The following is a 15,772-nucleotide window of genomic DNA, read 5'->3' as shown; positions in this document are numbered from 1 at the left end:
ATGTCCCCATTTCTCCTCTTGGCTCAGCCAGTGAAAAATGACCCTGTTGCTAGAAACTATATCCTCAACAAGGTCACTGGCAGCATGATTCAGCAGAAAGGGGGGCTTTGGGGGTTAAATTGTTGAGGTTCTGTCAATCTTGCATATATTGCACTGGAGTCCAGTTCCAGCAATCGATAGAAATATGTTCTTGTGTTTGTGTGCAAGGTTCTTGGGATCTGATGTTTTGTAAAATGTTCAATCCATTCAGCCAACAAGAAGCACAAAAAGGAGTCGACTCTTGAGTGAAGAGGAAGAGAGGCAGCTGCAGGGCACCAAGTCTCCGAAAAGAAACCAGAGAATTGCCATGCAACCTCAGGTACCATACCCTTACTATGAACAAAGCCGTGTCTCGTGACTGATTGGCTGGCAGGATGGAGTTTTTTTAAAAATGATAAATAAAAATTCACCGGGTAAGAGATTCTCTGCTGTTTGTACCATCCCTGGCTGAGAGGGTAGGGTGGCGGCCTTTCATTCAGACCTTTAAAGTTTATTTATTAGTGTCACAAGTTGGCTTACATTGTTGTTCGTCCATCGTCATCAAAGAGGACCTCGACACCATTAGTCATTTTGAGGCTGGATGCAGTGTGTCCAAAGATGACTGATCAGGCCAATTCAGGCACGGAATGTCCTGGCACATATTGGACAGACTCCAATGAAGTTACTGTGAAAGTCCCCACGTTGCCACACACCGGCACCTGTTCGGGTAAACTGAGGGAGAATTTAGCATGGCCAATCCACCTAACCAGCACGTTTTTCAGGCTATGGGAGGAATCTGGGGCACCTGGAGGAAACCCATGCTGATACAGGGAGAACATACAGATTCCACACAGACAGTAACCCAAGTCCCTGGCGCTGAGACAGCAGTGCTAACCACTGTGCTACTGTGCCATCCCAGTACTTCTGTTGTCAGCAGCTAAGGCAGAGGCTGGAACGGACTGAAGGGCCTCATTAATCCTTCAGTAACACACACCCCCCACCCCCACCACTTCCTTGTTTGCGAAGTGTAATACTGTCATAATGGGAGGTGGAGTGTGTCATACTGAAACCATGTAAAGTGCTGATCACAATAGATTGTGAGTGCTATCCTGTTCTCAGAGAGCACCATGTTGTGGAAATACTTCTGGGAGGAGCCTTGAGTTTGACATTCCCCCACCCACCCATCGTCCCACCACTGGGCCTGGCCCTCACCAGACTCATATATAAGCTAAAAGTGTGAGCCTGATGCAGCAGGTAACAGCCTTTCAAAACAGTGATGTTGTTCAATTTTTCTTGTAGTAATCATCCTGCAGCCTGTGACATTGCCTGTTGTGCAGAATCTGGAGCACATGGCCCTTTGGGCTCTTATCTGTACAAAATGGGGCCAAGACTGTCCAAGTATGTTCCACATCGTACTCATACTGCCTCATTCCTTCAACTCTCGTCACATAGGTGACAAGTCAAGTGTTGCAAACCACTCAGTTCAAGGGCAACTCAGGATGGGCAATAAATGCTGGCCAGTCAGTGATGCCCATGTCCCACGAATGAATTAAAAAACCTTCTAAAAAAAAATGATTTCAAACACTTTACAGTTTGTTCATTTGAACTTTATAAAACATTTAGCTTCAGTCTCTTTTATATATGCTATTGTCACGGGCTGGCCTTCTCTTCCAATTTCAAAAAAACACAATTTCTCGTTAGAAACTCTCTGCAGCCTTGGCAACGCCTGACAAGAAGGCTGCCCAGAAGATTGGCTTACGCCTGCGAAACCTGCTGAAACTTCCCAAGGCCCACAAGTGGTGCATCTATGAGTGGTTTTACTCGAATATCGACAAGTAGGTTTCATTTGACTCTCCCAATACTTAATTCAGCAAACTCCACGTTTCTTTTTCCTCCTCCCGTGTGTAAGTTTTGACCCATTCTGTTTTCTAGGCCGCTTTTCGAGGGGGATAATGATTTCTGCGTTTGCCTGAAGGAGTCCTTCCCAAATCTGAAAACCAGGAAATTGACCAGAGTCGAGTGGGGCAAAATCAGGAGGCTAATGGGAAAACCAAGGCGGTAAGTGTCAGGGAAGGGAGCAGCTGCACAGGTAGAGTGCTTCATCTCTTGCAACTCCATCCTGTTGCAGCTCTGTGATGAATTGCGAACTGCTCGTTGTGCCAAAGCCTGGGGATAGAAAGGGGGAGAAATTAAACCAAATGCTGCTGGATGAAGGTGAGCACTTTGACAATTTAGCAATAGTGGAGGAGTCGAGAGAGTTTGTGTGACTCGAGCTCGGTATCATAGAATCCTACAGTGCAGAAGGAAGGCGTTCAGCCCATCGAGTCTGCGCCAACCACAATCTCACCCAGGTCCTATCCACGTAACCCCATACATTTACCCTAGCAAGCCCCCTGACATTAAGAGGTAATTTAGCATGGCTAACCCATCTTGCTTATCGTACGTCAGCGTCCGTACGAAAACTAATCCTGCTTCTTCAGATGATGTCACTGAGGGTCTGCACGTAACCGAGAAATAGAAGGGGGATAGTGGGCAAGAACATGTCCTTATGGGAAACCAAAGAAAATGGTGTGGGAGCAGGAAGAGAAACCATCATAACTGATAGCTGGTTATGGTCAGGTAAATAAGAGTAGAAGCAGGTGCGAGCAGTCTCACCCTGCTGGACATCAAGTGTTGTTGGAGGAGGATGATATGGGCATCGTTGTCAAAGGTTACAGACAGACCAAGAAGGACGAGGAGGGCAGGTTCTCACAATCACGTCGAATCTCCTTTGTGACTTTGATCAGAGACGGTTTTGGCACCGTGGCAGTGTGGAAACCTGATTGGAGGGATTCAAACAGGGAAGTTTCAGGAATTGATCAGGTGAGTCACCTGGTGAAGGAGCAGCGTTCCGAAAGCTTGTGATTCCAAATAAATCTGATGAATTTTAACCTGGTGTTGTGAGACTTTCTATTGCTAACTATTATATATGGACCCACCAGCAGCCTTTTGGCAATATTGGGGTTAAAAGACCAATACAATGCAATAAAATCATTGTGTGGTTCCAACATCTTGCACAGGATTGTGTCCTGTATGAAAATGCAAGTGCAGTCATTGCAGTGGGTCGAAGTCTAACATGGACTAACATTGTAACACTAATTCCTGTACTGCAGATGTTCAGCAGCATTCTTCGCGGAAGAACGGTCAGCCTTACAGCACAAACGACAGAAGATCAGACTCCTTCAGCAGAGGAAAGTGACGGAGCTGTCCCAGTATAAAGACCTCCCAGATGAAATCCCATTACCACTAGTTATCGGGACAAAAGTCACTGGTAAGTCAATTGCCCCAGCATTGTCCTGCCTTGTGCCCTTATTTTCTCTCCACACCATTCACACTCTGAGTACCATGCACAGTCCTGGCCTCTGTAGAGGCTTAGGGGTGTTTTTGTAGAGGTCTATAAAATAATGAGGGGCATAAATCAGCTAGATAGTCAATATCTTTTCCCAAAGGTGGGGAAATCTAGAACTAGAGGGCATAGGTTTAAGGTCAGAGGGGAGAGATACAAAAGGGTCCAGAGGAGCAATTTTTTCACAGGGTGGTGTGTGTCTGGAACAAGCTGCCAGAGGTAGTAGTAGAGGCGGGCACAATCTTGTCTGAAAAAGTGTTCAGACAGTTACATGTGTAAGATGGGTATAGAAGGATATGGGCCAAGTACGGGCAATTGGGACTAGCTTAGTGTTTTTTTTTGAAAAATGGGTGGCATGAACAAGTTGGGCTGAAGGACCTGTTTCCACACTGTAAACCTCTATGACTCTGTATAACAAAAGGGAAATAGAAGCATTGGAGAAAGTGCAAAAATGATTTTCAAGGATGGTACCAGAACTAAGAAATTATACTTAACCAGGAACAGGCTAGAACATTTATTTTTAAAATCTAAACCTAAGAGGCCTTAAAATTATGGAGCAATTTGACAAGATAGAGAAAGCATTTATAGAGGTGTTTCCTCTTGTCTGAAGGCCAGAGGGTGGGGTCACCAAATATCAATAAATCCAGTAGGGAATTCAGAAGAAACTTCTTTACTCCGAGTGTTAGTATATGGAACTCTCTGCCACAGAGTATAACTGAGACAAATCGCATTTAAGGGTAAACTGGATAAATACATATGGAAGAAAGGAATAGAAGGATATGCAGATAAGGTTAGATGAAGTCAGGTGGGAGAAGGCATGTATAGCACGAGTAATAGGGTGAGGATTTGTTGCACTGAGGGTAACTAACTGTGCTGTTGTTTCTATGTTAAGGCTTTTTAGAATTAAGAACATAAGAAAGAACATAAGAAATAGGAGCAGGAGTAGGCCATCTAGCCCTTCGAGCCTGCCCCGCCATTCAATAAGATCATGGCTGATCTGTCATGGCTCAGTTCCACATTCCCGCCCTCTCCCCATAACCTTTAATCCCCTCGCTTATCAAAAACCCATCAACCCGCGTCTTAAAAATATTTAGTGAGGCAGCCTCCACCACCTCAACAGGTGGAGAATACCAGAGATTCACCACCCTTTGAGTGAAGAAGTTCCTCCTCAACTCCGTTCTAAACCGCCCCCCCCCCTTTATCTTGAGGCTGTGCCCCCTAGTCCTACTGTCCTTTCTGAGCAGGAAGAGTCTCTCCACCTCTGTCCTATCCATCCCATTCATCATCTTATACGTCTCAATGAGATCTCCCCTCATTCCTCTAAACTCTGACGAGTACAAGCCTAGTTTATTCAGCCTCTCCTCATAGCTCAACCCCCTCAACTCCGGCATCAGCCTAGTAAACCTCCTCTGCACTCCCTCCAAGGCCAAAATATCCTTGCGTAAGTGCGGCGACCAAAACTGCACACAGTACTCCAGCTGCGGCCTCACCAATGCCCTATACAGCTGCAGCAAGACTTCCCTACTTTTATATTCAATCCCCCTCGCTATGAAGGCCAGCATCCCATTAGCCTTCCTGACCACCTGCTGCACCTGTAGGCTGGGTTTTTGCGACTCATGCACAAGGACCCCGAGGTCCCTCTGCACCGTCGCCTGCTGCAGTTTTTCGCCATGTACATAATAGTCCTTCCTACCATTATTCGTACCAAAGTGGACCACCTCGCACTTGCCAACATTAAATTCCATTTTCATAAGCATCTAATAACAACCATAACAATGATTATTGATAATGTATAAAAACAGCCTTAAAGCCCAGTAGATTACATGAAGTATATACTTGTAATAATACCAATTGCTGCGATTAAACCCAAGTGCAGAATGGTATTGGGTTGAGCTCAGTGGTGGCACTAATATAGTTAGTGTCATCCTTCTGTAATATGTTGGGACCACAGTTAAGGTTGTGATGGTTTCTCCTCACTTTAGCACGACTTCGAGGTTTCCATGACGGCCTGTTTACAGGGCAGATCGATGCTGTGGACACGATCAATGCAACGTACCGAGTCACGTTTGACAGAACGGGATTAGGAACGCACACTGTACCTGATTATGAAGTCCTTGTAAGTAAATAATTGCCCAGTTTTTCACTTCTGTGGACGCCGTTCCCAAATTTGAGAAGCAGGAATGTCAATAAGGTGATTTTGTTTTTCATTCAGTATAGAGAACGCTGCCAAAGGAGCAAAGGGGGCAGCACGGTGGCACAGTGATTAGCTCTGCTGCCTCACAGCACCAGGGACCCAGGTTCGATTCCCGGCTTGGGTGACTGTGTGGAGTCTGTACATTCTCCTTGCCTTTGCATGGATTTCCTCTGGGTGCTCCAGTTTCCTCCCACAGTCCAAAAATGTGCAGATTAGGTGGATTGGCCATGCTAAGTTGCCCTTTAGTGTCAGGGGGACTAGCTAGGGTGAATGCATGGAGTTATGGGGTTAGGGCCTGGATGGGATTGTGGTCGGTGCAGATTTGATGGGCCAAATGGCCACCTCCTGCACGGTAGGATTCTAGCATCATATTGAACCAGAGAATGGTCACATCGCTGAAGGGGACCCTTTAGCTATCGTTATTATAATATTAAATATTAAATTTCATCTGCCACTTGTCCACCTATTCCACCAACCTATGTCCTTTAGAAGTTCCACTCCTCACAGTTCACAATACTTCGAGGTTTTGTACCATCTGCAAATTTTGAAATTATCCCCTGCACACCAAACCCAAGGCTATTCCTAACACCAGCCCTTCACCACTGCTGTTTCCTGTCACTCTGCCAAGTTGCTACTATCTATTTTATACCAGTAGCTTTAACTTAACTCACAAGTCTGCCTTTCCTTTATTCCAGTGATGCAAAACTTCCACAGAGAACTTCTGGGATGTCTTTTTCCTCAGCCGAGGATTGTCCCACTGTGAGTGACAGAGCCCTCGACTGTGTATACCACATTGCCTCCTCCATCCCACCAACCTCATATTCAATAGTCTATTATGTTATTTTTACCACCTTTCCAGCATTCCACAGGAACTGTTCTCCCTGACCTACTCAATTGCCCCCAACACTGTTTCCTTCTCACAGCGCCTTTCCATGCAGATGTTGGACATGTAACGTTTTCACTGTCATGTCCTTTCTCCTCACTGCCCAAGGCCCCAAACCTCCTCCTTAGGTGTAGAAGCAATGTATACGTACCTCATTTCAGGACACAACTGCAGGAGTCCCTCAGGGGAGTGTCCTCAGCAAAAACTTTTTCAGCTGCTTCATCAATGACCTTCCTCCCATCCTAATGTCAGAAGTGGGGATGTTTGCTGATGACTGCACAATGTTCAGCACCATTTACAACTCCTCAGATATTGAAGCAGCCCATGTCTAAATGCAGCAAGACCTGAACAATATCCAGGCTGGGGCTGACAAGTGGCAAGTAACATTTGTGTCACACAACAGCCAGGCAATGACCATCTCCAACAAGAGTGAATCTAGACATCGTCCCATGACGTTCAAAGGCATTACCATCTCTGAATCTCCACTATCAATATAATGGAGGTTACCATTGCCCAGAAACCAAACATAACCACGGTATAAATGCTATGGCTACAAGAGCAAGTCGAAGGCTAGGAATACTGCGGTGAGTAACTCACCACCTGACTCCCCAGAGCCTGTCCACCATCAACAACACACAACTCAGGAGTGTGATGTCATTTTAATTTAAATCTTCCGCCAGTAGCACTAGCAACTGCCCCGCCAGGAAATTTCTTCCAGGTTTGTTTAGGTGCAACCTGTCTAGTCTGTGCAGAACCAATCCCAATATTCCCAGGCATCTAAAGCCCTCTCCTCCTGCACCATCTTCCCAGCCACATATTCATCCGCTCGATCCCCCTAGTTCTATACTGGGTCATGTGTGGCAGTGGGAATAATCTGGAGATGACTACTTCAGAGCTCCTTCTTGTTAGTTTTCTACTTGTCTCCCTAAATCCTGGCTGTAGGAATACATACACACACCTCCGATCCCACCTATGTCATTGGTACCAGTGTGGATCGCAACTGCTGGCTGTTCACCCTCTCCCTCAGTGTGCTCTGCAGCCGTTCAGTGATTCCCTTGGCTATGGTACCAGGGAGGCAGTGTATCTTCCAGGACTCACATCTGCAACTGCAGAAATGCTTGTCTGTTCCCCTAACTGTCGAATCCACTCTCACTGCTGCTCTTCCAGTCTTTTTCATGACCTCCTCCGTCCACACCTTACAATCATGGACTTCATTCTGCTTACGCTCATCACTTGAATCAGTATTGAGAACTGAATGTTGGATGGAGAGTGCAAAATACTCGGGGTCTTCTGCACTCCCTGCGTGCCTCTTCTTGACTGTGCCTGGCAGTCACCCGTTCCCTCCTTCATACTCCTGAGCTGCGGGGTGACCATATAGATCACCATGTTATCCACAAAACTCTCAACCTCATGTGCACCTCAGTGATGCCAGTTGCTACTAAAGCTCCAAAACCCAGAGCGGGAGCTGATGGCACCTCCTGCACATCTGGTTGTCCAGCACAGTGTGTGTCACCCAGTCCCCACAACGTACAAGATGTGCACTCAAGATGTGAGCTGCCCTACCATTCCTCTATCTATTAAATAGAAAACCTTGCTGCTACTAATAACCTAGACTGCTTAAAGCACAGCAGGAGGCTATTAGGCTTACATACCTGTGCTGGCTCTTGTACAGAATTGTCCAAGTAGTTCCACTCCAAAGATTCTTACTCTTGGCTCTGCCTGTTGCTATCAGTTGCTGTGAGGACAGTGCTAGGTGTTCAACAATTATTTCTGCGTTTACGTGGCTGATAACGGTTAGCTTTAAGTGCCAGCGGCACAGTGTGGGACTGGAGTCACGTGTAGGCCCTGGTCAGAGAGAGGTGGCTGGTTCTGTTTTTAAGGGACATTAATGAATTGGTTGAGTTTTTAACTACAATTCAGTAGCTTTTCATGGTCTTTCTGTTTTTTTCTAATGCCAGCCCATAAGACATCAGATTTACTGTATTTAATAACATCAGGCAATGTTTTAGTGCAGTGCCATAGCCACCACACTGCTACACCGTTATGTTTTGTTGTTCTATGGTTGCATTCTTCAAAAAGATGTGTATTTGAGTTTAGGATTTGAATGTACTGCTTCTCCCGCCCTCAGAGTAACGAGCCTCATGAAACCATGCCCATCACCGCCTTTGCGCAGAAGCAGCGACCCTCCAGGTATTATTTAACACCACCGCGGCTGCCTTACACGACCAGCGTCCAGTCTCCCATCACAGTAAGTTCTTTCTTTCACTTTGTCCTATTACTGCCAATAAGCAAAAGGAAATGTTCAGAATTGAATCTGGGTGGAGGGGGATATGCAACCTCTGATTTTATTTTTCACTCGCCTTCCGTTCCCTCACTCCCATGGGAAGTAGGAGCCTATGCTAACTCTTTAAAAGAGCAATCCACTTAGTCCTAATTGCTGATATGCCCCCAAAACTCTGCAAACTTTTACTTTTCAAGTATGTATGAAAGTTACTGTGGAATCTGCTTCCTCTACTCTTTTTCAGACAGCGCATTCCAAAATGTCATTTAAAGTTAGCATTTATTTATTAGTGTCAGAAGTAGCCTTACAAACACTGCAATTAAGTTACTGTGAAAATTCCCTAGTCGCCACACTCTGGTGCCTTTTCAGGAACGTTGAGGGAGAATTTAGCATGGCCAATACACCTATCCAGCATGTCTTTCAGACTGTGGGAGGAAACCGAAGCACCTGGAGGAAACCCAAGCAGACACGGGGAGAATGTGCAGACTGCACACAGATAGGGACCCAAGCCAGGAATCAAACTTGGGTTCCTGGCGCTATGCGGCAGCAGTGCTAACCACTGTGCCACCATGCCACCCTCATAAGCCACTATGCAAAAATAACTCCTTATCTTGTCCCTAGCTCTTTTGCTAATTAGTCTCAATTTTTTTCCCCTAGTTACTAGAGTCCCCTCTGCTATTGTAAGAGTTCACCCTCACTTTCTCTATCAAAGCCCTTTTACAGAAACTGATTACTCTGCTCTGAACCTACAAACATCATCGATTTTCTTTGAATTCAAGCAATTATAAACAATAAGAATGGTGAAAATTCTCTTTGATTCTTTGTTCGTTCAGAATTTTCAAAGGTTGCCCATTCCTTGAACTGCCTAACAATATGCCAGCAGTTTGGAAGGAAGCTTGCCATCGATCACAGCTCTGACTGAAGTGATCTGGTGGCCAATGAGCTCAATTCTCCCAATTCTGAGAAATCAAAGAATGGTTCATATGTTTTTTCTCCCAGTAACCAGCTGAGCGAATCAAGATTTAAAGGAAAAAATCATTCCCAGCTAGTGAATAGAAATCAGCTTCCGTTGAAATTGAACAAATGTCCAATTTTAAGACCCTTCAGAAACACAACACATATTGTCATTGGTAATTTCCTAAATAAGGGAAAGTGTGTTCCTGGGGTTGGGGAGGTGGAGGACGGAGGCTGACCCAGGCCAAAAAATAGTGGCATGGTGACACAGTGGTTAGCACTGCTGCCTCAACGCCAGAGACTCAGGTTCAGTTCCAACCTTGGGTCACTATCTGTGCGGAGTTTGTGCATTCGCCCTGCGTCTGCGTGGGTTTCCTCCGGGTGCTCCGGTTTCCTCCCATAGTCTGAAATATGTGCTGGTTAGGTGCATTGGTCATGCTAAATTCTCCCTCAGTGTACCCGAACAGGCACCGGAGAGTAGCGATTAGGGGATTTTCACAGTAACTTCAGTGCAGTGTTAACGTAAGTCTGCCTGCAACACGAATAAATAAACTTGTATAAGGCAATTGATAGAAACTACTTTCTCTGGTGTGGGAGCTCAGAACGAGGTGTGTTAAGACCATTCGGGGTGGTGTCAGGAAGCACTGCTTCATCCAAAGGATAATGGAAGTTGAGAACTCTCCTACAGGCTGAGGATCTGTTTAAAAAATTCAAAACTTGAGATTTTCTGTTCATCAAGGGTTACAGAAACAAGTATAGGTTAGCCCTGAATTAACTGGACAGTGGAGAAGTTTGAAGGGCTGAGTGGCCTACTCCTGCTCCTGGATTTCTTTTAATTTTCTTTGAAATAGGCTAGACTGGACCAGTTTTCTAATTTATTGGACAATACACTGGATGTGTGCGATTTAACAATGCAGTACCAAGAGCTGACACTAGGAGGAAGCACTATGTTAATATGCAGTTATGTTAGATCTCCCCTTAGTGGAAATGGACCAGGACTGCATCAGCGCAACACTTAGCTGAAGAACTGAGTCACAGCCACAAGTATAGTTACCAGTGTGGACAAACACCAGTCTAAATCCAACATGATCCTAGAAATCAAAGCCATCTGAGAGAGGAAACAGGTCTCTTTATTATCTTGCCTGAAAGAAGATACCTTTGACAATGTGGTACACCCTCAGTACTGCACAAATCAAATAAAGAATTTAGGAGGAAGCTATTTACATACGAGAATGTTAAGAACCTGACAGCACCGGAAGAGACCTCTCTGCCCATCATGTCTATGCTAGCTCTTTGAAAGAGCTGTCTGATTTGACCGCTCCTGTATAGTTTCATTCATCATTCCTGGGGTGAAGGGCTTATCTTACGAGGAAAGGTAGAACAGATCAGGGCCTGTACCCATCGGAGTTTAGAGGAATAAGAAGTGATCTTATTGAAATATCCAAGACCCTAAGGAGATTCGATAGGGTGGATACCAGAAGGATGTTTCCCCTTGTAGGAGAGACTAGAACAAGGAGGCACAGTTTAAGAATAAGAAGCCTCTCTTTTAAGATGGAGATGAGGAGAAAATCTCTCTCTGAGGGTCATTAGTCTGTGAAATTCTTCCCCCAGAAAATAGTGGAGACCAGGTCATTAAACTTACTCAAAAGTGGACAGCACAATGGTTAGCACTGCTGCCTCACAGCGCCAAGGGCCTGGGTTTGACTCCTGGCGTTGGGTCACTGTCTGTGTGGAGCTTGCATGTTCTCCCCATGTCTGCGTGGGTTTCCTCTGGGTGCTCCAGTTTCCTCCCACGCTCCAAACTTATGCGGGTTAGGTGGATTGGCCATGCTAAATTGCCTCTTAGTATCAAGGGGACTAGCAGGGTAAATACATGAGGTTGTGGGTGGGATTGTGATTGGTGCAGACTTGATTGGCCGAATGGCCTCCTTCTGCACAGTAGAATTCTATGATTCTAAAATTGAATTTTTCATAGAATCGTAGAATCCCTACAGTGCCGAAAGAGGCCATTCGATCCATCAAGCCTGCACTGACAACAATCCGACCCAGGCGCTATCCCCATAACCCCTCATATTTACTCTACTAGTCCCCCTGACGCACAGGAGCAATTTCGCATGGCCAGTCAACCTAACCCACACATCTTTGGAGTGTGGGAGGAAACCCACGCAGATATGGGGAGAACATGCAATCTCCACACAGAGAGTGACCCAAGGCCAGAATTGAAACCAGGTCCCTGGTGCTGTGAAGTGGCAGTGCTAACTGCTATGCCATTGTGCTGGGTTTTAGTGGACACGATGGTCAGTGGTTGCAGAGTAGATAGAAACATTGAGCTGAGGCCATATCAGATTCGCTATAATCTATTTGAATGGCCGAGCAAGTTCAAAGGGCCATGTCCTGTGTTCCCTTTAACCCAAAAGCTATTTCTCCATTAAGTAGCTAATTCCTTTTGAAAGTTATTGAATTTACTTCCTTTTGGGCATTGCATTCCAGATGACAACAACTGGCTTTGGTAGTTAAAAAGAAATCTCTTTTCATCCCCTGCACCCCATTTTCCAATTCATTCCACCTCTCCATTTCTTCCTTTCCATCTCCCTTCCTCCCACTCCTCCTCCAAGATGGACTCCAAAATATATCTCCACCAGTCTGTCCCATTTCTGGTCATTCCTTAACAGAGCAAAGGAGGGATATATCGACATTGGAAGCACTCAGCTGGTTCCGGGGATGAAGGCATTGTCCTGTGAGGAAAGGTTGAGCAGGTTGGGCCTAGACTCGAGATTAGAAGGATGGAAGGTGGTTTTATTGAAAGGTAGCAGATTCTGCAGGTTTGACAGGATGGGTACTAACTGGATGTCTCCCCTTGCGTGGGAATTTAGAACTAGTGAATGCAGTTTCAGAGTAAGGGGTCTCCCGTTTCAGATGGAGATGAGAGGAATTTCTTCTCAGAGGGTCGTTAATCTCTGGAATTCCGCAGGGAGCTGGGACATTGAGTATATAGGAACATACTCCTACAAAGGAGTCCAGGGTTGTGGGAGACAGGTAGGAAAGTGAAGCTAAAGCCACAATCAGATCAGCCATGGTTTTATTGAACGGCACAGCAGACTGAATGAGCCAAAAAGCCTACTCCTATTTCTTGTCTTCAGAGATGTGACAAATCTAGAAGCATCTATGTGGCCGGTGATGACACAAGGGGCTGCAGAGGAGTGTTATGTTGCTGCAGGGAGAGCACCATTTGCCCTTGGAAGCAAAGTTCCTGGAACACTCCTAGACTTTCCTAACTGGCCCCCAGTTCAAATATCATTACATTATATATGCCCTGGAATAATTTAGAAGGGAGAGTGCTAGCATTGAGCTAAAGCTAACTTTAAGTGCCACTCTTTAGCATGAAGAGATATTGGGAAGGACTCCTAATGCACTGGCATTCTCCATTAATGGTGCCCTGCTTCATTTCCCCTTTTTTGCACTCGACAGGATAATGATCCACTTTTGGGTCAGTCACCTTGGAAAAGCAAACTGCCAGGCACTGACGGAGACACACTCGGGGGATTTCCCATTGAATTCCTCATCCAGGTGGTAAGTATGTGTGTCTAAATGTCACATTTTCCTATAAGTGTTAACAGTTCAAATACATTCATAAATTATATTGACTGAATGGAGGAAATTCATGCAAGAGATATGGGACTGAGAAACAGACAGTAACCAGTCTAGTGAGAAACAGGCTTCCACTCAAAGTTTTGATTCAATCCCCGATTAAGTGACTCATTGCAGAGTTTCAGAGTGATGTATGATATTGTGCCCTGGACAGTGTGACACAAGGTGCATGCACAATTTGTAGTTTCATATCTGACTCCCAATCTGTACAATGCAGCTTCTTTCACAGCTTTCAGTGTTGTGGAATTCTCTGCGAATATTGACACTCGAGTTCTGAAAGAGATCAGCTGCCCACTTTGCAGGAAGTGTGAGGGTGCTTGTCATATCTTGCATGGGTGATCTCTCTTTTTTTTTCCTCCTTTCATATTGTTTCTACAACAGGGTTTCCCTTTACACCAACTGCAGCCTAATCCTAGTCTTTAGATTTTTATGTAATTAAATTTTACAGACCTGCAGGTTTGAGGTTAGGCTGTAATTGGAGTATTGAGTTGAGCTCTGGCGTTCATTGTAGGAGGCATATTAAAACTATGGCACAAGTAAAGAAAAGATCATCAAGTAAGAAATAAGAGGAATGGACCATACAACCTTTATGCCTGCCCCACCATTCAATTTGATCCTGGCTAAGCTTGGGCCTGAATTGCACTTTCCCTCCTGGTCCTCGCAGTTCTTTGATTCTTTTGCCAACCTTAGCCTTGAATAAACGCAACAAGCTGGGCACGGATTTGATTTATTACTGTCACATGTATTAGTATACAGTGAAAAGTATTGTTTCTTGCGCACTATACGGACAAAGCATACCGTTCATAGAGAAGGAAAGGAGAGAGTGCAGAATGTAGTGTTACAGTCATAGAGAACAATCAACTTAATACAAGGTAGGTTCATTCAAAAGTCTGATGGAGCAGGGAAGAAGCTGTTCATGAGTTGGTTGGTACATGACCTCAGACTTTTGTATCTTTTTCTTGATGGAAGAAGGTGGAAGAGAGAATGTCTGGGGTGCTTGGGATCCTTAATTATGATGGCTGCTTTGCCGGGGCAGTGGGAAGTGTAGACAGAGCCAGTGGATGGGAGGCTGGTTTACATGATGGATTGGGCTTCATTCACAGACTGGAGGGACTGATTGTGGACAAGACCCCAGGACCGGATGGAATGCATCCAAGGGTTCTGAAAGAAATGGCGGAGGTGATAGTGGATGTCTTGGTGGTTATTTTCCAAACGTCGCTGGATTCCGGGGAAGTGCTGGAAGATTGGAAAACGGCTAATGTTACGCCGTTGTTTAAGAAGGGTGCCAGGCAAAAGGCAGGGAGTTATAGGCCGGTTAGTTTAACGTCTGTTGTAGGTAAAATGTTAGAATCCGTCATCAAGGAGGAAATAGCGAGGCATCTTGAGGGGAATTGCTTGACAGAGCAGACGCAGCACGGTTTTGTTAAGGGGAAGTCGTGTCTGACAAATTTATTGGAGTTCTATGAAGATGTGTCTAGGGCGGTGGATAGAGGAGAGCCAGTGGATGTGGTCTTTCTTGATTTTCAGAAGGCGTTTGACAAGGTACCTCACAAGAGGTTATTGCAGAAGGTAAGGGGGCATGGAGTTGGGGGTAGGGTGTTAGTGTGGATAGAGGATTGGCTGTCTAATAGGAGGCAGAGAGTGGGGGTCAATGGGTGCTATTCGGATTGGCGGATGGTGACTAGTGGAGTGCCCCAGGGGTCGGTGCTGGGGCCTCAGCTTTTTACCATTTACATAGATGATCTGGAGGAGGGAACCGAGTGTATCATGTCGAAATCTGCTGATGACACTAAGATTGGTGGAACGGCAAATTGCGCGGAGGGCGTAGAGAGTCTGCAGAAGGATCTAGATAGGCTGGGCGAATGGGCCAGGAACTGGCAAATGGAATTTAATGTTGGCAAGTGCGAGGTGGTCCACTTTGGTAGGAATAATGGTAGGAAGGACTATTACTTACACGGCGAAAAACTGCAGCAGGCGACGGTGCAGAGGGACCTCGGGGTCCTTGTGCATGAGTCGCAAAAACCCAGCCTGCAGGTGCAGCAGGTGGTCAGGAAGGCTAATGGGATGCTGGCCTTCATAGCGAGGGGGATTGAATATAAAAGTAGGGAGGTCTTGCTGCAGCTGTGTAGGGCACTGGTGAGGCCGCAACTGGAGTACTGTGTGCAGTTTTGGTTGCCGCACTTACGCAAGGATATTTTGGCCTTGGAGGGAGTGCAGAGGAGGTTCACTCGGCTGATGCCGGGGTTGAACTATGAGGAGAGGCTGAATAAACTAGGCTTGTACTCGTTAGAGTTTAGAAGAATGAGGGGAGATTTCATTGAGACGTATAAGATGATGAATGGGATGGATAGGATAGAGGTGGAGAGACTCTTCCCGCTCAGAAAGGACAGTAGGACTAGGGGGCATAGC

General features: G+C 45.7%; 1 protein-coding gene across 1 annotated transcript in view; it reads left to right on the top strand.

The window, feature by feature from the left end:
- Nucleotides 1-15,772, top strand: part of lin9 (lin-9 DREAM MuvB core complex component) — a 128,008-nt gene that overhangs the window by 90,892 nt on the left and 21,344 nt on the right. The window contains exons 4-10 of the mRNA XM_080193027.1: nt 251-358; nt 1,720-1,853; nt 1,951-2,076; nt 3,171-3,328; nt 5,386-5,519; nt 8,609-8,728; nt 13,184-13,285. Of these exons, the coding sequence (XP_080049153.1) occupies nt 251-358; nt 1,720-1,853; nt 1,951-2,076; nt 3,171-3,328; nt 5,386-5,519; nt 8,609-8,728; nt 13,184-13,285 (882 nt within the window). The remainder of the gene's footprint in view (nt 1-250; nt 359-1,719; nt 1,854-1,950; nt 2,077-3,170; nt 3,329-5,385; nt 5,520-8,608; nt 8,729-13,183; nt 13,286-15,772) is intronic.

Source organism: Carcharhinus amblyrhynchos, chromosome 7 (genome assembly GCF_965287045.1).
Source record: "Carcharhinus amblyrhynchos chromosome 7, sCarAmb.v2.hapA, whole genome shotgun sequence".
In the NCBI taxonomy this organism is placed as follows: Eukaryota; Metazoa; Chordata; class Chondrichthyes; order Carcharhiniformes; family Carcharhinidae; genus Carcharhinus; species Carcharhinus amblyrhynchos.
This window is presented reverse-complemented; position numbering and strand designations above follow the sequence as displayed.